Below are 25994 nucleotides of genomic sequence, written 5' to 3' on the forward strand. Positions count from 1 at the left end.
CTGTCAAAACATATGGCTTATTTGTCTCTGCCAAACTCTCTGGGTCTTGACTCAAAATGTGTGCGCCGTGGTGCACCTTCACGCTAACACCATTAGCGAAGGTCTAATAGCCCCCTATTGGTTCTCACAGCCTATTAATTGTTTCTCATACAGATATTTATGAGAAAAGGCCCACTTTAGATGTAGTAGTAGTAACATCTATACCTGCCACATTGCTGTATATCAATCCATCATGCCATTTGAGGTTTTGGCATCGAATCCAAAATGGTCTTTAGTTGTCCTTTTAGTCCCACTAACAGTGACCTCCACCTCAGTGACCTGGGGGCCATAATGCTTAGGGGGAATGTGTCGAACAGTGGAACAAAGCTCTGATTAATGGCCTGGTTTCCCAACAGTCAGCCTGTCTTTCTCCTGCCCTCTGCCCTAATTTGTCATTCCCTAAACATGAGAAGCTAATGTTACGCTGCAGAAGCTGTCTCCTTTGACTGTTTAATGTCTCAAGTTCAGCTCCTGGAGCTTCATGGAACCTGCCTTAAATAGTTACTTAGGAGCTGCCTGTTTCCATCAGTGCATTGTTTTTGGATTTGCGCCTTAGCCAGTAAATTATCAAGATGATCTCTGTTTACACTCTGCTTTCCAGTGCATGTACTGTATATCTTCCGACCGGGGTGCAACCCATCAACAGATAGCCGAGGAAGTGGAAAATTTGTCTTGTAACAAGGGTCTTTTTAAACCCAATCCATGATCCTTTCATAAAACTAATCAAGTGGTTTAGTAACCTGAAACTAAAACCAAACAAGGACTGAAACTGAAAGTAATTATTCAAACAGTGATAATAAGTCTAGTACTTGGAGGACATAATGATATAGGACATGTCTCTGGGCTGAAAGTCTTACACCACCATCATCAGGCCTGGATCCATATCATCAGTGCTCGTTAGTCCAGCAGGGAATTTGATTTGGGGGTGTTCATCACTCCATCCTCTTCCATTGGTGCCCTCTGATGAATTTCCAAACGCATGAGTCTAAAAGCAGAGCAGGGAAAGCGATGAATGCTGCTGTTCTTGTTTCATTCCTGGAGAAAGCATGGAGAGCATTATCTCAGGTACGCTGCTGTTGAAAGAGACTGAGAGACTGTAAGTGTGGTTGTTTTTTGTTTTTTTTAAATGAATGGTGCTAAATGTTGAATTTCCTGTTTGAATTTCCCCCACACTTATACTCATGTTACAGAGGGAAACTGAGAAACTGTTCAAGGGGATATGTGGAGTGTGTGTAGATGTTTATTAGTGTCTTTGTTTATTCTGTCATGTTAGTGTGCAACGGCTTTCACATGTTTAAAGCAAACTGATCCTAATCATACTTTATGCGTAGAAAACCTAGATTCAGTGTCTTACAGCACAGGGTCATGGTTGGAGTTTCTATCCCTGGCAGTGCTGTGGCACTATGATATGTTTCAGACCTCTGATATCAGTCGAATACATAGGTTAATAAAAATCCACATCAAATTGTATAGCTGCACGTGAACTGTTCGGTAGATACAGGAACCTGCTGATGTAATGCTGTACTCAGAGACTGTCTCTTTCTCTCTCCTCTTACTTTATTCTACTATAATGTTTAATTTACTTTGCTGAAGACTGGCTCCAGTGTTCTTAATGCCCTCTTTGAAGGGATTACAACAGCAGTTGAGCGAAAGAAAGACAGAGCAGGAAGTTTTTATGTCTCCCCCAACCCCTCCAGGACAAAGTAATTAGTTTCTCCAGAGAACCACTCTGAATACAGAGAGAGAATGAACTAGTCCTGCATCTCACATGTTGTATCAGAGCTTATTTAAGAGCACGAGTGGGTTATTGCACCCAGTATTGTTACTTGTATAAGTTCCATGACATCTCAATTTAGTACTAGAATCATATGATCAGTTGGATTAAACTGAAGTGGAAACAGATCTAAGCAAAAACTAAAAACTGCGGTTTCCAGATGTTCGCATTATAAAGAATGTATTATAGTGTACATACTGAATTTATTTTGCTTGCTACCGCTAAAACTCTGGTTTGAATCAGTGTCCAGATCTCTAGGGTTCCTGTAGCTGCTCCTTAGCATGCCCTGGAGGTATTGCCCCCACGAGAGTGCACATATTCCCTGCTTTTTCTACAATGAGAAATATTGAAGTTTTTTAAGACACAAACCCATCTGTTCTGAACCCATTCCTGGGCCTTGTTATATACAGGCTATGGCTGTTATATTCATTCGGTCCACTTAACTCCCTTTCTATCCTCCATTGGACTGTAAGCCCACTTAACAAGCCTGTCTTCACAAACACAGATTTACGTAAGCTCACTATATCCTCTGTAAGGGACCACTCTTGAAATAAAATCCCTCTTGAAATAATATGATAGTCAGTCCACATAAAGTCAGCAGGCTCTGGCTGTTTTAACAGAAGGCATTTGCATTAGGGTGCTACATCTGTGAGCATTTCACAATCTGCAGTTCAGTCAAAGCTTAGTGTAGCTGTACATGTGCTCATCACTTAAAGCTTTACTGTTGATTGACTGACTGAGATGGTTTGGGACAAAGAGTTTCTTACCTTCCTGTGTTCATTCCAACTTTCCATCTCTCATTTCCTACTTATCTGGTCTGGTGAGTTCCCCCCTCGATTTCCACCACGGCAGGTGGACGTCTTTAATCTTCTGGCTGTTTGGGCTGCCCCCTTTACCAGAGTAGGGGCCAGTAATTGTCCCAGCACAGTAATTGAGCTATCTGTTGGTCCGTCCCAGCCTATTATAGTAATGTGATCCCACCACAGGACCACAGGACAGTGTGGCAGCCGACTCCACTTCCCCTGATTATAGCTGATGGAAGTGGGCCAGACCAGGACGCTGTGGTGGGCGGACAAAGTATGATTTAGATTGAGGGAAGAATGTCTTATCATGTCCCTGCAGTTATAATGACAGTAACCAGTGACCATTGACCAGTGATTCTTCAGGAACAAAAGACCTATTTGAAATGACTCATAGAAATGATAAATCTTCATTTTGAAGAACAAGGTACAACTAAAGCTGCACAAGAACTGATTTTCTGACCACATGGGAAGGCTGTCCCACACATCTGTCCTATAGGAGAACATTTTTTGAGTCATCATCAGTCTGGAGGGTTTCTGGGGCCGGTTGCACCAGCTGGACATACACTCGGATGTAAGAGTAACCTGAGTGTAAAATGCATTACAAGGCCTAAGTAGAATTAGAATCTTGAGCTCTTGCCATGGTGAAAATATAAATGTTAATCCTGTGGGGCAACTAAAAAGCAGTGGACATTCAAGATTGAAAGAGTAATGAGACTAGTCTTCTGGATTTACAGTATACAGTAAATGGAGACAGAACTTACTGAGATTTCATCTTACCAAGGGTCCAGGTTTTGTGAGGCGTCATTTTCAGTCTATTTCTAGGCACAAGTATCAGTTGAGATAAGTAACCATAGTCGTATGATAGCCATGCCAACTGTCACTGCGGTACAATGTTTCAGTGTGGATGTTCACCTGCTGTGCTCAACATAGCTGCACCTTGTCGTAGCTTTTGATGGTGGAACCGGTATGAGTATTTGTCAGGCTGGACGTAACTAAGCCCAATGTAGAGCTTATACCAAAAACTTTTAGCAATCCGTCCAAGAGCTACGTCAAACTGGCGGCAGATGTTTTAGGGTTGGCTTCTGTCTCCACCAACTCTTCCTTGATTAGCTAGTTGCTAAATAAATCTGTCTGTTGTTTAATGCTTAGCAGGTGAGTTGGGTCAGCTCTAGGGAGTTTACATGTCTCTCATCTCTACAGTCAATTAAGATTTTTTTTTTTAAATGAATCAATGAATCATTGACATCTATTGTAGAAATGTTTAAATGAACGACAGCCTTTAGTCTCAGTGATAGCATGAATCACTTTCCGGCTGCTCTACAGACTATATACCGTGGCGTAAGCATGACTTTAGTATGAGCTTCAGTGTCCCTTGGCATTTCCTCGGGTACACTATGTGTAAAATGTAAACAGCAGAAACGTGCCTGTCTGGGTTAAAGAAGGAAATGAGACCCGCTGTTTAGCTCATGGAGTCAATGTGCTGTAGAGAAAGTAGGAACCTGTGTCCTGTATCAGTGACCCTCATTGCCCCCACATGCCTGACCCTGAATGACAGCTGTTTTACCTCCACAGCTGTTAATACACCTGTGCTTCTCAAGTCAAAGTGTAATGCCATCAAAAACAAATGAACGGATGTTGTTTGGGATAATGCACATGACTTGTTGCACATTATCACGTACACATACATGATCATCTTTTCAGTCTCTTAAACATTTTGTCTTATGCAAACAAACCAGTTACAATCATATCAGATCATACTATGGCAGCCATTCTATTTTTACCTTCCAGTCTTTAATAATAAATATAAATATACGAATTACTTGTGCGAACTATAAAAAAGAGAAAACCATCTAAATGAACAGATGGGCACATTAACTGTTAAGCATCATGCACAGTTTATTTGGAAAATGGCTAGATATGCCAGTAGGTCCATATTCAGATAATGACCAAACGCATGCCTAAATATCTAAAAATAAATCTAAAAATAAAATGTCATTTGTCAGTTTGTCATTGTTCAACCTGTTTATATATTTTAAGTCAGTTGGCTTTGTCTTCTGATTATGCATATGACTGCAGTGGACTGACTCAGAGCTGGGAGCCAGCCAACATGGATAATTGCTGCAACTCTAGAGAGTTACAAAAATAGAGGAAGTGTAGACTGGCTTTATTCTGGCCACGTGCCATTCTCTAATGTTGGCTCATGCTGGACCACAGAGCTTTGGTACCTACAGTAAGAGCCTGCCATTAAGCTTGTAAGTTCCTTACTGATGTCTGAGCCAAAAAATGAATGGAGTCGTGAGGTGTATTCACACTTTGGAATTAAGGATTTGGACTGTGGTGGAGTGGACGGCTTTCCTTTTTGTGCCTCACTTTGCTGCGCAATTCAAGAGTCACATCCAAAGAAAATCATGTCCAGTGTTCATGTTCACACTGAAGCATCATCCGTATGGAATGGGAATCTTTGAATGTTTGAGGTTTTTCGCTCTGGAAAATGAGGAACATGTTCAAAGTTTTTTTTTCTTCCCCCCAGTTATGTAAAACGTTTCTGGTTTTAAATTGCTCCATCTGTTGAAAATTTCATTGAATCATTTTTCATTGCTGTCAAAGTGATTTTTTATCAAAGAATGCATGACAGCATTGTACGACGGTATTCTTTTCTTGAGACTAATTAGGTGGGTACAGTCTATGGATGATTTATACGCTGCGGTTACTGAGACTCGACTGGATAGAAGTTGTGTGTAGCCAGCAGCTATACAGTGCACAGTGTGTGTTTAAGAGCCTTTCTCAGTGGACTCCATCCAAAAACTATTGCAGGAACACAGACAGATTACACTGATTGTTGTTGTTCCTTTTTTTTTTTATTATTTCATATAAATTTTGTTCACATTAGTATACTATGCAGACAGAGAAGCGTGTCCCAGCGAGTAGCCCTCCTTGCCATATTGTTGCCCAATACCACACAAGTTTGAATTAACCCTTTAATGCCTGAACATGGTGAAACTGAAGAGGAACTAAATTAAACTGAATATGTTCCATAATATGTTGATTGTCTTTATTGTGAACATATGAAAGTAGTCCCAAACAGGTAGCTCTGCACGGAGCCTGTAAGATCCAATGAACAGCAGTTGTTTCGTAGCTAGACCATCAGCACAGTCGCTGACATGCATAGAAATCTTGTTGGATGTTTGAAATGATGTCGCCTAACAGAGAAACGCAGAATGCATGAGAACCATATGTGCGTCTCATAAACCCAAAACAGTGTGATAGATGATTTACATATGATGCATATTTAGATGCATGGTGTTTAAACTACAGAGTGAGATGATTCAAAACTGACTTTTACTCATTGTTAAGTTGCACGTGTTCTCAAGTAAAGCAAAGGAGCAAATAACTGTAGTAGTTATTGAAGTAGAGTAAATACAGAATTAGCAGGGTGTTTTTGTTGCACTTCTCTCTCGAGGCTTTTGTATTTTTTTAGTGTGACAATGGTGGATCATCATGAAGGCCTTTGTTTATTACAAAGATTTTCACTTTCCCTCATCAGAAGGCAACAGATTTATGGAGAGGATCAGAACGTGGCATGCTGACAAAAAAAAAAGATGAGACGCTTTGCAGTGACTGGGGGCATTTAAAGAAGATCATACACAGCTGTCTGGGTTTGCAACTTTCAGAACTCTTATTCCTGCCACACTGTATGCTCTTTGTGTTTAACTCTTGGTGTTTATGTCTCTGGCTTTTGATTCAATCTGATTTAAGGCATTGCTTTGACTGGGGGACTTTCGTGTTTTTCTCCAACATACATGCGTCTGGTCTCTGCCTAGAGCTTGAAGATATTGCCAAAAAGTATTTCATAAGATAGTATTTCTGATGATAAGTTTCATGATTTGCTATGTTGTATAATGACTTCACTGCCCTGGGCCCTTTTATGTTGCAGCCACAGCAAAAAGTGAGGAATGAGGTTCAGCTTTTAACGGGCCAAATTTTGGAACGCTAAAGTGTTTATAGCTGTTGTGAATGGCCACACTTGATGGTGGGCGAGAGGCCTGGCTTCATGAAGGGGGGTGTTGTTTAACCGTTTACAAACACATGTCCTTTTAAGCTACGCGACACGTGGTGTTACCAAATGCCTCTTTTGACCTGTTAGCGCCGGGCTTCACAGTGGAGGACCCGACACATGGGAGGATTTCATCATCTGTGTATTAGCCCTGTGATAGATTAGCAATGTTCTTGCCCGGTGCATGACGGGCTCCTACAATCCTGAAAGAGATAAATAAGACAGGTTTAGACAAATTAATGAAAAGTATTTAATTACCGTAGTTGGAGGTGTATTTCATTTCACCTCAGTCACATGATTTGACCACTCCTTTTGGCAATGATGTTTACTTGAAGTGATGCTTTAATTCAATTCAATTGTATTTATACAGTATCAATAACCATATAAATTGTCTCAAGAATCTTTACAGACCCCAGAGCAAGCACTGAGGAGAAAGTGACAGAGATAAAATCCCTTTTAATGGGGAGAAACCTCGAGCATAACTCAGCTTATATGGTAGGACCCATATGCTTGGAACTTGCCGACAGAAAAAGTAAGAGGAGAGTCAAGAGGAGGAGGAGAGAGCAGTAGGAAGAACCATTTGATACATACATCTGTCATACATACATACATAGATACATACATAAATCTGACTAAAGCAGACATGTGGAATCTAATCATGATACAAACAAAACTACTGCTCATGCATGTTACACGAGAGCACAATAATGAATAAAAAACAGCATTTAAAATATTAATTGTAGATCATAAAGTTACCGTTACAGAGACAAACAAGAGCACAGTGGAATTAAACTCTCAGTGACAGTAGTATTTCCATACAGGTGAGTTAGCTGCTACAGTGACTGAATATATGAGGTATCACAGGTATTTAAGAAACAACATCAGCAAGAAAGCATCACATGTCCCACAGCCTCATAAATAGACCAGTGTTACGACGAGGCTCAAGGGCTGCAACATAAGTGACGACAGAGTTCCAAAAATAAAGGATTCGTGTCATCAAAAAGACAACAGGTTGGACATGGTGAGCCACCGCAAATGAAAAGTGGTGCCGCCTAAAGCGCCTTCAACCATGAATTCAGCCAGGGCTGGTTGGCTAGAATAATCAAAGCCATGCATCAGCCAAAGACACTTGCACTGCCACTGCCAGCTGAACCAGCTGGGGTGCAGAGAGACGTAACCATCCAGGAAGCCCCCAAAAAATCACATGCACTTTTCATTCAATAGGAATGACAACATTTGGTGTCTTGTATTTTTCCACTTTGTCTCCACCCAATATCACGCTATGCAAAGCTCTTAATAGCCAAATTAACTAAAAACACTTCTAGACATGTACAGATCCTTTTATATGATCACATGTTCTCTTACAAATTGCTGGGATAAACTGTTCAGTCAAGTAGTTTTAAGTCAGAATGATCACTGCAGCTTAGCAGAAGGCAAAAGTTGCCTGAGCAACCGAGACTGCACTAACCCGAAAAGTCCTCACTGTTCACACATTCACAGGACTCAAACATCTGTTTTACTTTTGCAGGAAACAGAACAAGCATGATTGGCAGACAACCCCCCCACCCCGTCTTACTCCCTCCCCATCGTAATGGCTTGATCCTTTGATTACAGAGTTGGGGGAAAAAACACATGAGTGTATTCCTAGGTTTTCCTTGAGGGCCCGGGGCTGGCACGTGAAATGTTCTTTCATGAACTCTCCCACACAAGTGGGGCTTAATAAAGACCATCAAAGCATTAGATCAGTAAGTGTGTGAGAACATTTTCCACTTCCTGGGGCTATAAATTACTGCTCATTTAGATATTGTAGCATCAACAATCCTTCACCCTCCTCAGTGGGACAGAGGAACTGGTGGATTGTGTGATTGATGCTAATGATGTTATTATGGTCCACTGCAATTTGTAAATTGTTTGAAGCTTATATCATTGAAAGTCATAATGAAGCCTGAAAATGAGAGATTTTCTTATTAACTATACAGCATATATATTTATGTAAGCCTTATTCTGCTGTATTGTTACACATTGAATGTCTTTGACTTCTGAACAGTTGAATGAGAAGTTTGAAGACAAAAAAATGAAGTATTACTCCGTGCATAATTAGTTAGAAAGTCAGCATTTGAAAATAATCACTCTTTGTAGCCCTGCTATCCCTCCTTTTAGTAACTGGCACAGTGTGTACTTCCCTACTGATTATCATATAACACGGCAATACACTGATAAATCAGTTACCTCATAGAAGATGCTTACATTAACATTACATAAACATCTGTCACCTCTGAATGCATCTGAATCAGCTGCTCTCATGAGAGTACCTCTCTCATGAGCTGACAGTACCTTAATGCCCACACTGTTTGCTGCTGCATCTCCTTGGTTCAATGCGTATAATTACAACACTATAATGCATGATGCTATTCAGGAGTATCTGACACAGAGCAGACATGACAAGTGTGCTGTCATCATATGGGAGCTGCTGCTTTCATGATAGATCGGAGCCTAAAATGCATAACTGTAGACATTACAGCAGAGGACTTAAAGGGACATAACAATAAAAACATCTAACAATGTGTAGAACGTATAGGAAATTACTGATTATAGCAATTTAGTCCCTAGAGATTCGTCAGCCAAAAAACATGACAGTTTTTGGTCAGCACATCTGTAGCAGTGACCTTTGATGCTGCTTATTACTCTCATTAACTACATCTATAACTGTAATGAAGAGTATGTCTCCATTCTATGTCTCTTTCTGGATCTACAAGTGTAGGAGGTTGGTTGTAATATGCTGCAGTTGTTACCATTCAATACTGCAGATTGTTCTGTTCTGTGCATGTATGCATTGCTTCTCATGCATGCATGCATATTATTCATTTATCGAGTGAATCATTGTCCTTGAAAGGCACTGGCTCTTGAACATAAAGAGAATGGTGGTTTCTACATTTCCCAGAATGCATCTGAACATCAAGTTAAGAGCTGATGATGTGAGTTGCAGACATTTATGGTGCATGAATTTGAATCTTGATGGAGTGCCGCTTTTAACCCTCACATACCGTATACACAGCATCTTACACCCGTGCGGCTGATAACTGAGGGTCAACAGTGTAGAATACTGGTCAGTGTATAGCTAACCATTACTTTTTTTCCCGAAACTGGGAGTGTTTACCCCTCAGGTTGGTTTGTTTAGGCCAGTGTGAACTTGGCAATCACACTGTGGTCCTGAACAATTGATCTGAGCTGAGGCCAGTTAGAGAGGAGAGGGTGGTCTCAGCCCACTTGCAATTGCTCCCCGGAGCGGTTCATTTGCAGTGTAAACAAACGTTCCAATACAAATATCTTATACCTTATTTGCACCACCCGACAGATGTGTGTGGTAGCAGCAGTGCGCCTTCTCATTAACTATACGTAAACATTGTTTTCTACACGTAGCCTAGATGCTCGATCATACTCAACATGTGGTCTATATACACAACACTGCTACATGAATCAGGGAACAGCAAGAGACGCCAGTGCTGCTGCTGATGCTCCATTTTTAGATTATTTCCTGATACCCTGAAATCCAATATTTCCTGCAAAATCACGACCAATCACAAAACTGTTTGCTTTGTTTTGTGAACATGAACCGAACCAAGGTTAAATGCAATTTAATGTTGTTACAACATTGTATCAATTAGTCCCTGAAATGGATTGAAATATGGACAGTTTGTATGCCTGCTCACTGGCAAAATGTGCTGCATGCACATTCAGGTTGCTGCTCCAGAAACACTCAAACACAAAATTTCTACAAATGCCACATTCACTTGGACTCGTAGAATTTGGATGAGTTTCACACAAATGATAATGCAATCCAATGATGAAGGGATTATGTTTCATATCCCAAAGGTCAAAGGTTAACTTCACTGTCATGTCATAATGTTCTGCAAAAACACTTGTCAGAATCCTCCAGTCTTCACAGCATATGTTATACAAGTCTGGACAGAGATACATAGATGTAAACTGCAACTTGTTTAGTTGCAAGAATCATAAAATCCCATGGTGGTGACTATAGTTTCCTTCATTTATTGTCCATATATCTTTGGGTATACCAGTAAGGTTGCTATGATAGAATTTTTCGTGCCACACCAGATGTGTTTCCCTGGAGCAATTCCTCGGAGCAGCAGAGTGTGACCACACAGCTCTCTCTAGACCAGCGATCTGTCTGGATCTGCTGTTAGGCAAAGACTCTACAGAGCAAATGTCTTTAAAGCCGCTGACAGACGTGATTCGTTCATTAAAATGCTTGGGATGAGCGGGTATTAATCTGCTTGAGCAATCCTGTATCTCTGGAAAAAGTCCAGAGGCAATCGGAGACATGTTCATGCTGTGGTGATTAAATCATAGGTTTGTATAAGCGCTGCCATTGTAATCTTTAGACACCCTGCTGCTCACATAGATTGCTCTGACAATGGTCTTTAGTCAGAGGGATTTTACTTGCGTGTATCTCAAATGCACCTCCTATGTTAGTCAAATTAGTGTTAGACCCACCTCTTACATAATTACACTGGCATTTTGGTTCAGCCTACAACAATACCAGTCTTCTTTTTTCTTTTTTTTCTTTTTTTTTAAACGGTGACTCACTTTTTCCAAATATGATGAAAAGCTGCGTTCATAATCCTCAGAAAGGAGTTGTTCAAGCGCAGGGTAATCAACAAACCCACCTGTGGGCAGAGACATGACGAATGGCTCATATGGGGTAAAAATAAAAGCCTCTCGTATAGTGACAGGAAATAAGCCAGTGGGTGAGGGGTACAATAACATTTGTGACTGCAGGGCACAGAAAAAAGAAAAAAAGAGGATGGAATTTGTGGCAGCTCTCTGCAACTTTAAAAGCCAAGGACACCACAAGTGGTTTTCCTCCTTTTAGGAACACCCTCAGTGGGTGGCATGATCACAGAATGTTAACACTGTTATATACATGTACTACACATCAATAAAGGTAGAGATATCCTAAAAAATTCCAAAGATATCACAGCAGTGGTTGTGATACATGTAGGAGTGTTTTTGAACCTCAGTTCCCATACATCCAAACAGTCTTGCCTGTGTGATGCCATCAGCCAGCTGAATGTTCAGTCCACTTACTGTTTCTGGAATAATGACAACTGCTGTGAGAGATTTTTTTCCAGGAATGCCAGCACAAGTTTATAGTACTGTAATTGCCAGGACTTTGACATGATTTCATCGGTGGGCCACTGGCTGATTCGCCTTTCTCTGAACCCATTTGGCGATAGATAGTCACATCCATTTATTTGAACACAAATCTTCCGCAGGGTACTTAGACCTTTGATTAACACACTGAGTGGAACAATTTGCGTCAAAATCTGCACTCCTTCACCAAATCATAACTCAAAGTTGAGCACACTGACGTGATATAAACATTTCTGGAGTATGAACACTTTCCACAGAGTCACTCCCAAAGGTGCCCAAAAATCACCGCAATTTTATGTTGTATTGAGTATCTAAGTAATATCCAAACAAGCTGAAACAAGGGCAGATGAAGACATTTTGATACGCACCCAAGTAGCTTCTTCAGCTCTAAATGACTGGTCTGGGATTAAATAGGAACATCTGACAGATGGTTTGAAAGAGGAGTCAATGAAGCAATCTTTGTCATATTGGAAAAATCTTTTTCCAAACAGAGGAGGTGGACTCAGATATAATCAGTCATTTTACAACACAGTCTTAACATCTGTCCCTAAGAAGTTTCAACACCTTGAGACTGGAGTCTCAGTACTGGGTCTATAATAGTGGTGAAACGTTTTCAAGTACAGTTGCCCCCGTTTCAGCTTTATTTTGTGACCTGGTTGACAGAGAACCTTCACAGACATATATTGCTTTTATTTTTTTCTCACAACAGATGAGGTGAACATTCTGCAGGAGCTTTCTCTCCAGGTGTCCAACAGCAGCAATGCCTCCCTGACTGTGGACGCCGATAAGTGTCCAATCCTGCATGTTGGACAGTATTCAACGTTGGGACTCCCTCTGCGACAGATCTTCATTGATGGGTACGGTTTCTTCTACGCCGCATATGTTAAATCTTATGTGCCATGCTGCGATGGAAAAGTAAAGGCTACAATATTCTCCAGTCTTAACGTCAGTCAGCTCTTTATGTTTATTATGCGACTGTGTTTATAGTATTGTTCCTTCCCGGATACAGCTTATTTAAGAAAACCTGCTGGCATCATTTATGTTTTGACCATCAGTTATATGTCAGATGCTGTGCGTGTGTGTTCAGGTTTGCAGATGAGTTTAGTTTACTGGTGCAGCTGCGGAGTCCTCAGAGAGAAGAATACAGCGTCTTCACCATGCTCAGCCCCGACAGCCACATGATGCTGCAGCTGCGGATCAGCGCGTACGCAGTCATCTTCATAGGAACTCAGCAGCGACACTATGAGTAAGCCCACTTCACCCCCTCTTTCTGCCCCAATCCCCATATAAATACAGATTGGGTGTTGAGTGTTGTGAAATCTCTCTTTATTCATGATTAATTGATTGAAATGGCTCTATATTATATGTACCGATGAGATAGCTCTGAATAACTGCATGCTTTTTATTCATTATCTAATACGCAAAAAATCCAGATGTTGACATGATGTCTCAGGTTAATAGAGACAGGCTCATGCCCAGTCCTGCTTCTTGGCTCCTCACAGACACATTTGCATACACGGAGGAAACCTCAGTGGAAGTGTATTTGTTTGCAGCGTGTGTGCTTTAGTTTGAGGACTGTCTCTTTGGTGAAATGATTTATTAGGCGTCTCTTGGCACATTTCTCCTCTTCAGGAACCACAAAGCCTGAAGCAATACATCACTGCAAGACAGCAAACAGAAATGGGCCTATAGATAGACACACAGAGATACTGTACTTATCTTGTATGATTAGCAAATGAATGATTTTACTTTAAAGCCATCCATCAAACTTGATTTCCACATATAAAGTGTGAGTTCCAGAGCCCAGTTGGACATCTAGAGAATGCTAATGGCTCTTTTAGACACGAAAGCTCCCCTGATTTACATTTAACAAATTATACACACATTTTTACACCGACTTTACACATCAGCATGTGTCTTTACATATCTTGGGGAGTGCTGCTGCATATATGAACAAGAAAAACTTGTATGAAGTCATTGGTGGCGTGACAAATAAGTCTGCATCCTGAACCAGTTTTAAGCAAACAAGCTCTAACAAACACACTGTACCATTCTGTTTATTTTTGGTGAAAAAGAACTCTGTTAATGGAGCTTTAATGTTGTTGAGTTGGGTTGCTGCATTTTTGTTGAAAGACAGTTACTGTTTGCAGCTTAACACAATATCTCTCCAGAAAAGAACAACATCAACCCTAGAGTTCTCAGTCATACAGCTCCAGGACACTTAATAAGGCCAGAGGATGATCTAGTTTTAAAGGTGCATTATGTAAAGTGTTTTTTAAAAAGAATGTGCGGTACCTTTCTCACAGAGGGATTGTTGTAGTTTCTGTTAAATAGCCTTGAGATACTGAAGCCTTTTACATCATGATGTGCTGCGCTGTAGGTTCTTAAGCTTGAGTATAAGTAAAGAGGGGAGCCATTATGAAATAAACTAAGAACTACTAAATAAGAATGTGACTAGTCCGGATTCTAAACGGTGCTGTTGTTGATTGTTAACCAGAATGTTCTGCGAAACATGAACACTAGAGTACCTGGTGTTTGTCATCGCCAGACACGGCAATTGTACAATATAGCCATTGCTGTATTTAACACTTTTAACACTTTCATTTCATTGACAACCTCACCTTTAATATGGTTGTGTAAAAGAAAAAATGCTCTCTCTGGCCGTGCTACTTCTGCTCATGTTGGCTATGGTGACTCCTGTCCCATCTTATGTGACAAAGTGGCACAGCTGGTTAACATGCTAGCTGCAGCTGATATCTTTGCAACACCATCTTCAGATGTCTTTGACATAATGTCATAGTTGTATTTGTTTCACATCATTGTCTTTGGCGTGGTGATTAGCACTGATGCATCACAGGCATCAGTGCTAATCACGTCTCCCGCCCCATGACAGCTGGGATAGGTGTGCATGCGAGTGTGACTGATTGCCCTGTCTCCAGTCCAGGGTTCTCTGTGACCCTTCACAGGACAGGCGGTTACAGAAGATGAGTGGGAGAGCGAGTGAGTGTGAACTGAACGCATCATTTTTCCAACCGTGAGCGTAGACGTGAGTTTCGCTCAGTCTGGAGGGAAATAATGACGTTCATCCCTGTTCAGAAAAAAAGACAGCTGTCAGCCGACGTGTGACTTACGGCATACAGCATGGCTGGTGCAGCTGAAAGAGAAGTCGCCTCCGAAACGACTGATCCTCACAAACAATTGAGTTATTTCCTAGTATTTACAGTCAATGGTTATTCAAAAAAGCAGTATAGATCCTTGGATGAACTGTATGGAAGAGTGCAGAAAGTCTGTTGAGTCTCACATTTTGGACAGCACACAGAGAATATAAATATTCACAGGGCACAAAGATAATTTGAACTTATGATTTTGTTTCTTTTTTATACTCAGACATGAATGTCAAGACTCATTACACAAAAGACCTGCAATTACATACTGTCCCATGTGTGTTTGTGCCAGATTCCCAGTCAGCGGTCTGTCCGATGGGGAGTGGCACCATGTGGCTGTCAGCGTGTCTACCAAGCGGCTGGCACTGTACGTGGACTGCTCTCTGCTTGAGAGTGTAGACTGGGTGTACCATGGTATGGGGGTCAGCACCGATGGGCTGCTCATGGTTGGAGGCATCATTGAGGGCTTTGAGACTCCATTTGAAGTAAGTAGCTCTTCGTTTTCTCCTAGAATTACTCTACTGATCAAAGAAGTATTAAAACACACAAATGCAGAACCACCTGGGTCACCTTTGCCCTTTCACCATCAGCCCCGACACACTGTCACCCTGTCACCCATACTGCTCTGCTGAATTCATGAAAGTCATTCCATATTCTAAGCTGACTTAGAACAATGTACTGTCTGTCCACTTCATTTTAATGTAGTCAGAAAAGTCATCTGTGCCTGACCTTACCATAGACTGTATAAACATGGACGACTGAACTGCTCCTCAAAAGTGAAGCCAAAATAAGTAGAGCTCCCCCTGGTGGCTGGCTGTAGTATAGGTCATAAGCTCCACCCCCTCCATGTTAGTGGATAGGACTTGGGTCAAATAAAGTCATGTCTCTCATTTAAGGTAGTTAACAATAAAATAAGTACAGTGTATAATCCAAGATTTCTTTGTAACTGGTGGATGTAGAGCAGAGGGCAGTATTAATAAACGAAAACCCAAGTGAGTGTGGGTGGGTCATCAAGACTCCAATCTCTCAAGATGGTGCTGCCCGTTTCCCCAGGAAAATAGCATCAGTTTGGCCAGTGCAAGGAACTGGGGACATGTTGTCCATATTTATATACAATCTATGGTCCTTACACAGATATGTAACCACACAAAGGTAAGAACACACCCTGTGTGGCCCCGTGACCTTGTTATTCCCTTCTCATCACAGACAAAATTTGTGTAGCCCAGTGATGCTTAGATACCATGTGTTTGTTTTGATGAAGTATTCACAGAAATCTGTGTAACATTCTTAAATATCAACTTCAGTAACCTCCACCAGTAACCCGAGGAAATCGGGTTTTTGGACAGAGGATGATTCAGTATTACATTTATGATGACAATTTATAAGTTGACTATATTTAGATTTTTCCAATCCAAAAATGTAACCAGAGTTACACTGGTGTTTGTGGGTCTTTAAGTTTTCATCTCAAGGGCAAAAACTGAAACTCTTCCATTAAAGATTGATTTTTACTACCCATCATGCACGCTACTTTCCTTTGTGGATGCCTCAGTTACTGTAAACATGTATCCTGAGGACTGGAACGGGCAGCGTGGTGGTATCACAGTGGGGGTGATAAGGAGCGTCATAGAAGCAGCATCTGGATTAGTTCTTAGTCTCAAATAAAATAGATGCTCCGTTTCCGTATATCCCGTGCTGACAGGTTTTAACAGCACTCCAAGGACAGAGCACTTGCACACTCTGAGGTGGTGACAGACTTGGCTTGGGACAATCTGGTGTATAATGCACAGTTAAACTATATATAACTGTACTCGACTCTCATCTGGAACTCTTACCGCATGCCTGGAAGATATAGACAAAATGGGAACTATTTTTCGGCTATATGGCCTAAATATTTCTGGCTAACATGCTGTTATCAGGCAGTTTATTTTATTCTAACTAAATTGGAATGAAGTAGTAGATGACTGATCCTTTGTTTTACTTGCCACTAAATGGTAAACCAAACTCCTGTCACTGAACTTTTATTAAAACAGTTTCTCATGACACCATATTTATCATGAAATCTGTGAATCAAGAAACCATTTAAATCTTTCAGCTAATGATAGTATCCATCACAAATGTTTAGGAAATGTGTCGTTTACTATATTCTGCCAATAATTAGCAAAGATAGTGTTAGGTATGATTTAACTTGAATGGCTAGTGCTGATTGTAACTGGAAATTCATCTGTATTGTTTATGTGCAAAGGGTTGCTGTGCCAACATGGAGCTTAATGAAAATCTACATTGTTCAGTTTTATAGGTCAGCTATGCGCATAAACAAACTGCTTAGACTTTGCAAATGCACTGGAAAGCAGCATGGCCATATACACTGTTGCTTATAAAGTTGGACACATTCCTCTTTTTATTCCTACTTATACAAATCACATTGTCACAGTAATTTCATGGATAGAGGAAAAAATATTTTATTCCAACTGTATGGGCAACAATGTAAGCACATACTAGCTATTAGCATCTTCACTAGCGTCTTTGCTTAGTTACAGCAGCAAGATTCCAAATACTGACGCTGCTTGTTGTTTTGAGGCTGGGAAGCTGGTGGGATTCCTCTGCTGAGATGCTCCTGCATAACAGTTGTAGTACTGTTACTGGACAATTCAGTTTTACAAAGTGTCTATTTTATAAAGGTTTTCAACACTTTTCAGTCTCAGTTTTAGCATAACCAGAGATGATATCGACATATTCCACACATATCGTAACTGTTTGTCCTCGATTACGCTGACTTGCAGCCCACGCGAAAGAGCAACCGAGTAGAAAGGTGACACCATGGTCATTGTAACCAAACAGACTGTTCTGTTGGTTAGACGCAAAATTGTATTCAGCTACAATGAACTGGATGATACCTACGTCATTGTGCTTCTCTGTGATGCTGCTCCATCAGTTGCATCTGTGTTTGGTTTGAAGCCTTTTACGTGTCTCTATCACAAATGTATTAATAAATATTTATTTTCTTACATGAACATGTTCAGCAGATGTACACATGTGCTTAGTCGACGTGTTGTTTGATCCCGTCCATTTCTGGGCAGTTACGGCATGAAACGTCTCAGAAACATGTTTCTGTACAAGGGGGTGTAGCTCAGCATTAAATGAAATAACACTTCTCAGATGGAGTTCTCTCGAAGTCATCATGTACAGTATGTCTCCCACTTCCCATTGGTCTGCGGAGCTGATTTCAAACTGCCGAGATCAAACGGCTTGTTTTTTTATTACTTAATAGTGGACCAGCATGCTTGGATGTGGCTGAATGAGGAGACGTTTGTATAAATCATTTCATCATTATGGTACATTTTATTTAACACATGTGTAGTCTCACTAATCTTAAAGCAATGCTTAGCTACCTTTAAACAAAGAAATATGTGTCACACAGATACTCTTTTACCCACCGTCACACTCTCCCTTACCAGAGGGTGGAGGTTTGCAGATGTTTTGTTTGGCCTAATGTTACCAGACCCTGTGAACTGATGTGAAATGCATGACATGCAGTAAACCCCTCTGTGTGTGTGTCAAAGCCTGTCCTCCCGTTTTGCATATTTGTGTGCATGCATAACCTCAAGACCCAGATAGGACACAGCTTTTGTCCGTTCATGTTGGTTCAGTTTTTGCGTGTTTACATTTTATCACTGCAATAGACAATTTTGTTTGACCAATAATGAATAAACGATGGGTGGCGATGAGGAAGAAATAACAAACTAATTAGTGTTTATTGTAGATGTGTGAAGGGAAAAGTCTTCAAGTCATCATGTTTTTCTTGTGATAATTTCCTAGTGGCAACTTGCAGGCCAAAAAAATATCAAATGTAATTGGAAAATAAAGTTAGAATTACAGTCAGATGACAGCTGTTGTAAGCACATGTTGAAATGTAGTCACTGAAACTGTAGTTGTAACTATTGTTTTTGTGTAGTTACTACAATTATTATTAAATTTTATATACTGTGAGGATTTTTTGCAAAACAACTTGATATCCCCTAGAAAAATGTATTAAATGAACTCATCTAATGTTATGTGGAGCCAAATGTTTCAATCTAGGTGTGGTTCCTAACAGGAAATGAGGATACATACATAATTTGCATTTTTAATCTTCTGTATGATGGTGATGTTTTGTCTCCACTCTGCACGTTTGACTTCTCACGGAGCATTTAATGTCATTGCCTTTGTAGGGTCATCTTCGGCAGCTGGCCTTCCTCATGGGCGACCCAGACGCTGCCCAGCAGCACTGCAGCCACCACCCACCTCGCTGCACTGACGCCCCCAAGCCTCCGCGCTCCCCACGTACCAACCACGCCCTGGAGGTGAGGAGAGATGACTGAAAAAAGGGATCAGGAAAACAAGAGAAATCAGCTCTTCGTATCTTTTTTTGGTTTTGACTTGTGTGCACAGCAAGGCTCCGACTTGTCACTGAGGTGAAGCCAGATGTCTTTAAAGCCCACGGGGCAGACACGTAGACTCCTGCGCTGTCAGCAACACCTGTTACATACTATGATATAAGCATTTTAAAAGATCATCAGAGGATCTGAAATAAGAACTGCGCTGACTCCTGTGGTTTTGATCCAGTCTGGTGAATTTAACAGCTCACGGCTCAAACAGAGTGTTTGGTTGTTCATCGTCGCAGCCTTGAGCTGGCTTTGATTGTGGTTTTTTAAATTTAGAATTTGTCGTCTCTGTTTCCACAAGAATCTGTTGCTGTCCTCAAATGACCTGGAAGACCTGCTCGGCGATCCCAAGGACGACTTCTTTCTGAGCTTTGGACGAGCCGTAAGTAGGATGTTTGGTGTCTGAATCATTACCCAAAGTATTTCTCTGTTCGTTGGGGTGTCAAAAACAAATAAACAAATATGTAGTTGCCTGGTTTCACAGCTGTGTCCCGACGCTCTAGCTTGAGAGTGTGTGCAGCTGACCAGTCGTCATGGTAATTATTTCCAGCTGTGGACAGGCTGCCAGTTATATAAACCAACCACTGGTCTGGTTTCACTCGCTTCATTTTTTTGCCATCAGTTTCTGTGTCTGTGAAACCACCAGTCCAGTGTCATTTATTAGTGTTGTAGTGCAGAGCTTCAAGGGTCAGAGGCCACATCCAGCGGCTCCACCTCCCCGTCCTCAGCTGACTGGTACAGTTCGCGAATAAATGTGAGTAGATGCCCCGTGTGCCTGACCTGTCTGCCCTTTGGACCATCAGTCTGTGCCTCGTCTTTGTTGCGGCCTGGAAAAGGGTTCATCTGGATGCTAAAGCTAAACGTCTGCTTTGATAAATTATAGCACAGTCTAATTCCTTTTAATCTTTACCAAATGCAGTCTGGATATGGATTGGTGAAAAATCTGAAACATGACTTGCACGGAACAACTTTGCAGCGCAGCCACTCTATAATTTTCCTTTCTTTATTACTTATTTGTATTTTGTAAAATCGGCAGCTTGTCTGAATTAAAATCAGCCCTCCGCTTTATTTTAAAAAGTGTTATTTGGTGATAATCAGTGTCAGGCTCAAACAGTTCGCTTCAGGGCAGAAACACACCACAAGCGGTGAGCGGGGCAGAGACAGAAGTGGCGTAAACATACCACACTAATTCAGTTGTAAAGTCTCTGCTCCAATTAAAACTCATTGATTTCTTTTCTTGCCTTTGTCTGCATCTTATCAGATCGAGCTGCCTTATTCTCCATAAAATCCAATGCATTTGTTTTCATTTTATCATCATGCTGCTGAGGATGAACGTTTTAATCTGATCTGTTTTTCCACAGTGGATTTCCTTATGCCAGCTTGTGCAGTGCATTTGGTTTGTTATGAATGAATATGATGTAGTTCAGACCAAACAAAGTCTTATTCTTGATATACATCAACTGGCACTTAGAGAGTAAACCGTGTTTCTGGGATCAGCACATGTTAGAATAAAGTAGAAGATGAAAGCAAATCTGGTTTGACTTAAAACTTTTGTGTGTATAGAACAATAATAATCAGCGAGGATCTGTTTCTCTTTAAAGTATGCGCCAGTGCACAGCCAGCAGAGCTACTATAATTTTGAAGGTAAAAAAAAAAAAAGAAGCAGAGCATGCCTTGCCATGCTAACCCAACCACGCAGAGTTTTCTGCATCAGGATGAAATTGGGATGCCTTTGTGATGATGTAGATGCCGGAGAGCTCTCCTGCTGTTTTGTGTTGTGGAGACCGTTCGCAGGAACAAGATCGGTCTTAATGGTGTGTGAATCTCCTTCGGCTGGCTGCACCTCTTTCCTATTATGTGTCTTTCTCTGGTCATCTGTTCCTGTTTTTATTGCTAGAGCGTCTGAACCTGTCCCGTCTGGATGTCTCTGTCCCTCTGTGATTCACTGCCCCTCTAATGTTAGTGTCACTCTGTTGCTCTTTGGTAGTGTCCAGAAATGATCCAGTCGGTGCTCAGTCTGTTACGCCTGTCATTTTGCATGTTCAAATTCATTTCAAAGTATTAGTGTTTTTTTAGAAGGAACCTGAAGAGCATGCCTCCCTGGCTATACCCCAATTAGATCCTGAGGATCATCAAGCATGTGTCTCCTGAGTGCAGCTAGAATCATGACTATACCAGGTGAAGGAGAATTTCGGCACTGTAGTTATTGATTACATGAAATAAAATACTCAACAGATGAATAGTCGTGTAGGAAGTAGTAAAATAGAGGATAAGATAACAATTCTGGACACAGTCCTTTTCCCCTGCAGACTGTTTCTCATTAAATCCATGAGAACCAGACCTGTGGAAGTACAGCTGTCCTGTCTCTGGTTCTGCTCCGATTCAAAAGAAAAAAAAAGTTAAACAACACTACTGCATTTGCAAGAACCGTTTGTCTTTGGGTAAAGGTCTCTGAAATGTAACATTTCTGACTGTGAGTCCTTGTAGTTGGGGTTTCCTGACTTTGATGCACGTCCTGTCTGGGACCTCCCTTGGGGAGCCATTCTCTGTAGAGACATGGCTTTCAACCAGTTAATCTGCAGCTCCTCAAACCTGCACTAAGATGTTAAACACTCCTGGAGGTCAGGGACCTTAGCTAAACATATAATTACAGAGACAGAACTATGAACTCCGGAATATGTCGATGGCTTTGAACTGAAAGATTCAAGGGGTCCCATATTAGTCTGAGTTACTTTCGCTTGCAAATTGTACCATAATTGTAGCTTAATTCACTTTGTCGTTTACAGCTACTTAAAGGTGAAAATATGCTGCTGTTCACTGATTTATGCACCAGACTTTTGGTTGAACTATTTGAAGTCAATAACATTTAGGACTATTTTTATAGGATAAAATAGTTATAAACTGATTGCAATTGCAATGTTTAGTCTCTTAAATTATGTCTGAACAAGCCTTTTTACATATAAAGCCTCAGTGTTAGAGAAAGCGAGAGAAAAAGTATGACATAGCTTGTGTTTGACTGTTCCCTGAACGTCACCAGGCAACTAAATTCAGATTGTCGGAGAGCTTTTTGTGTTATTAGTACTTATACCTGATCCCTAAAAGGTGCATGTGTCAGAGAGAGAGGAAACTTACGCGCCTGTTGTACTCTTACCTGTTACAACCAAGTATTATCACTGGTGTTTCTAGAGAGCGAAGGTTTTAATAGCCTGCCATAACACTGTGTTTGGATTTCATTCTGGGGTGTGTTTCAACTGATAAAGAAAGAAAAAAAACTCCGCATGAAATTAGATAGTCCTACAACTGATCAAAAGCCATTTTGTTGTAAACAAATTCAACTCCACAGCACTTAGATGACGTGTAAGACAACATCACTGTTGCTCTGATGTCCATCACCATGTAAAGCTGCACAAATGATTTGATTGTCCCAGCTGATTGGCCCAAATCTTTACTGGAGCATTATCAGTTCCTAACGCTGCGTCTTCAGACCAGTAATCCACCACTAAAGATTTGAGAGGGTAGAAGTTGTTCTGGTTTCCAGGCTATCATTTTAATGAAATGTGTCAATCAATAGCTTTTAAATGGCAACCTCGGATTAAAACAGAGAGGGGGGAAAGTGATCTTTTTGATACCTTTCCAAGATTCTGTCATTCCGCTGAGGTTATTAAATGTATATACCCAAGGTGAAATTTTGACATCATAGCATATCTCATGTAAGTGTTGATAAAGGCAGAGTTCCGTTTTTTCCCCCATTACCTATTATACCTGTTATGTCTTAATGGATCAACAACAGCTATTTCTCACATGCCGCTCACCTGGCCAGAGGCAGCAGCTGGCTAAAGACCAGGTCAGGGGTCAGGGCCAGGTCAGAGTCATCCAGCTGGGCTGTAGAGAGCGTGACATGGACACGTTAGGCTGCGTTCAATCCTTGTCAAAAGAAGGTATTAGGACAGGAGCTGCTCCTACAGAGCTGTCATTATGATGTCTTTGCTGAACTCTGGATGCTTTGTTATCATTTCGTCCGTAAAGCTGAAGCCGTGTAAATCGTGCACCGGTGTGTGGACAGGAACCTGAAAAATGATCCTTAACTATCATAGAATCTGTCTTCTCAGTGATACGTTATTGTCATACTTGATTCTGCTCTTGTTCTCCAACAAATGTAGCCCTGAGGAACAAGGTTAAACCGATACACCACATGGTTTGTAAGAGAACCGTCTGGGATTCTTGGAAACTATTTGCAAAGGGAAGCAGAGACTCAGTGCTTTGATAAAACCAAACAGTGCTTCAACTCACTATTAGTTCACAAACATGTTGGGATAAGTTGCATCGGATAAGTTGTGAAACAGATGGGTGTACAGACGTTTGATATCCCCTGTAGTAGTAGAACACCGGACAACACAACAAGTCGCAGTTTGAGGCAGTGCGAAATCTAGCAAGTCCTGGTCGGTGGCTATGCAGTAAGCATAGTTAGTAGATGCTTCTTGTTGTCTCTGCAAGCAAATTATGCTCATAAAAGACTTAGTTTACACCTAAAAAACACTCACAGCCACCCGTATTTCCTCACAGGATGCTGATTAGTCTACACATCTATAGCTTGAGGCCTGGCAAGGTGGTTTGTTTTGTGATCTAAAAAAGCTTGCACGGTAACAACCAGGTAGCTCAACACAAACAGATTTGCCAGGTTTCCTAGCAACAGAGGTCTATGTTATGGACACCGAAATCAACTTATAGACTCCACTGATGAAAACAGCTCCAGCACAACGCAGCAATGGATGACTAACCCTTGTCAGGTGGTCAGTTTTTGTTTATGTTTGTGGCTTATAAGAAAGGTAAATCTTCAATTTGTATACATTTACCCTAATAAAGAACCAAAAAGGTCATTGCCACAACAGCCTCTGAGATTTTTCAGCTTTTGTTTGCTTGTTGTTTGTTTGAGTCACAGCTCCATGATGATTTAAGTGAGCTGTTTTTAAAAGGTCAGTGCAATAAATGAATTGTCTCATGAAACACTTTGAGGGGTGTTGGAGCTCTGAAAAACACAAAAACTGTTGCATTGCAAGAAGATGACACACCGCCACACATCAGTGTCAGCAAAGCCTCAGAAAGGAGACAGTGGGATACAGAACTCCTTTTGGCCCTTGGCAATATATTGAAGAAATATTAAAACAGTCCCCCACAATCCATCTGGTGGGCTGGATTCTGGTGTTTCCACTGAACTGCATGATGCATCAAAGCCTTGAAGAGCATGCAAAGCATTTGGTAAATTAGAACACAAGGACAAAGAAACAATCTTTGTGTTTGTGCTGTTAAAAAAAAATAAATAAATAAAAGTGCATCTGAATGTCAAGGCTTTGCTTTTAAATCAGCGGGATAGTTCCACGCAGTGTTTTTCTTTTATGCACATTATCAAATACACAATAGAGTCATTTTTCATCGGCTTGGTGAGGTTTATAATAGGTTTCAGTATAAAATAAAGTAATTACAGACAAGCCAGGATGTCTTCAAATCTTGGAGTACAAGAGGAAGCAGATTATTAAAAGTGGAGCAGCTCGAGGAGATCAAGGTTTAGAGAAGAATATGAAAACAGAGGAAAGGTAGACATATTGCCCTGGTTGTTTCTTTCTCTTTGTAACTAAGTGCTTCAGAACAATTTTCTCAACATGAGACGTCCCAACATGCTCATACTAATAATTTTCCTCTCCAAAACGATAATTTAGAACGGGGGTACCTACGCTGTGAAGATAAATCAGAGGCCGTTAAATGCTAGGTTATGGAAAGTTGACACAAGTGCGCTGCATCAGCAAATTACCTTCCACGAGGACAGATAACCCTCCTAACAGTAAAGGTTCAACGAGAATTATGGTTTCGGCGCAAACAGCAGAGATCTCTGGAAGTCATTATGCAGCGGGGAGGACGAAGACGTGCCGGGAAGTTGTTTAAAATTAAAAAGAGATCACTGATTTCCCCCCCGAACATCTGCCAGCCAGTTTTAAAGTACCCACAGAGGTTGTGTTCACTCTGAATCAGCCTCCCCCTGCTCTCGTTTATTTATATTGCTGTTTATGCTAGACCACCTCTCCTTTTGTTCCTATTAGACATGAAGCAATGCTTCCTGTGAGAAGAAGTTGCCCCGCCGTTTTTGACTTTCATGCAAGGGAGGTCTGTTCTTTGCTTCGATGCGACTGTGTAAATCAAGCCAACCTCAGAGAATCTGTGGTGAATTTTTCCCTTCAAATATTCTCTCAAATGTGGTTATTTCACTGAATCTGGCCACTGTGGCTTCCAAGAGATTTTTTATTTTTTTTTCTTGTGCAGGCTCCCTCCAACCAAATTCCATCTATGTGTGAAAGCAGTGGGGATTCCCTCACATCATCCTTGTCCCTGCTTTCCTCCATTGTGCTTCCCTCAGTTGGAAGGAGCAGTTACTCACTCAAGCAGATTTTAAGTTGCCCGTGATGTTGCGGTTACAGTTTTGTGCCAATTGCTCACTGTGATCAGATGTTCACTCTCAACCTCAGCCTAGCTTGGTTAGCTGAGGGCTGGCAAACAATTTGGACGTTGAAGATG

General features: G+C 41.1%; 1 protein-coding gene across 1 annotated transcript in view; it reads left to right on the forward strand.

The window, feature by feature from the left end:
• Positions 1-25994, forward strand: part of LOC311507870 (uncharacterized protein) — a gene marked incomplete at its 5' end in the record, with an annotated part of 97024 nt that overhangs the window by 15830 nt on the left and 55200 nt on the right. The window contains 5 exons of the mRNA XM_084572410.1: positions 12509-12702; positions 12933-13091; positions 15302-15494; positions 19218-19349; positions 19732-19812. Of these exons, the coding sequence (XP_084428536.1) occupies positions 12509-12702; positions 12933-13091; positions 15302-15494; positions 19218-19349; positions 19732-19812 (759 nt within the window). The remainder of the gene's footprint in view (positions 1-12508; positions 12703-12932; positions 13092-15301; positions 15495-19217; positions 19350-19731; positions 19813-25994) is intronic.

The sequence above is a fragment of the Chelon labrosus genome (assembly GCF_963514085.1).
Source record: "Chelon labrosus genome assembly, chromosome: 22".
Taxonomy (NCBI): domain Eukaryota; kingdom Metazoa; phylum Chordata; class Actinopteri; order Mugiliformes; family Mugilidae; genus Chelon; species Chelon labrosus.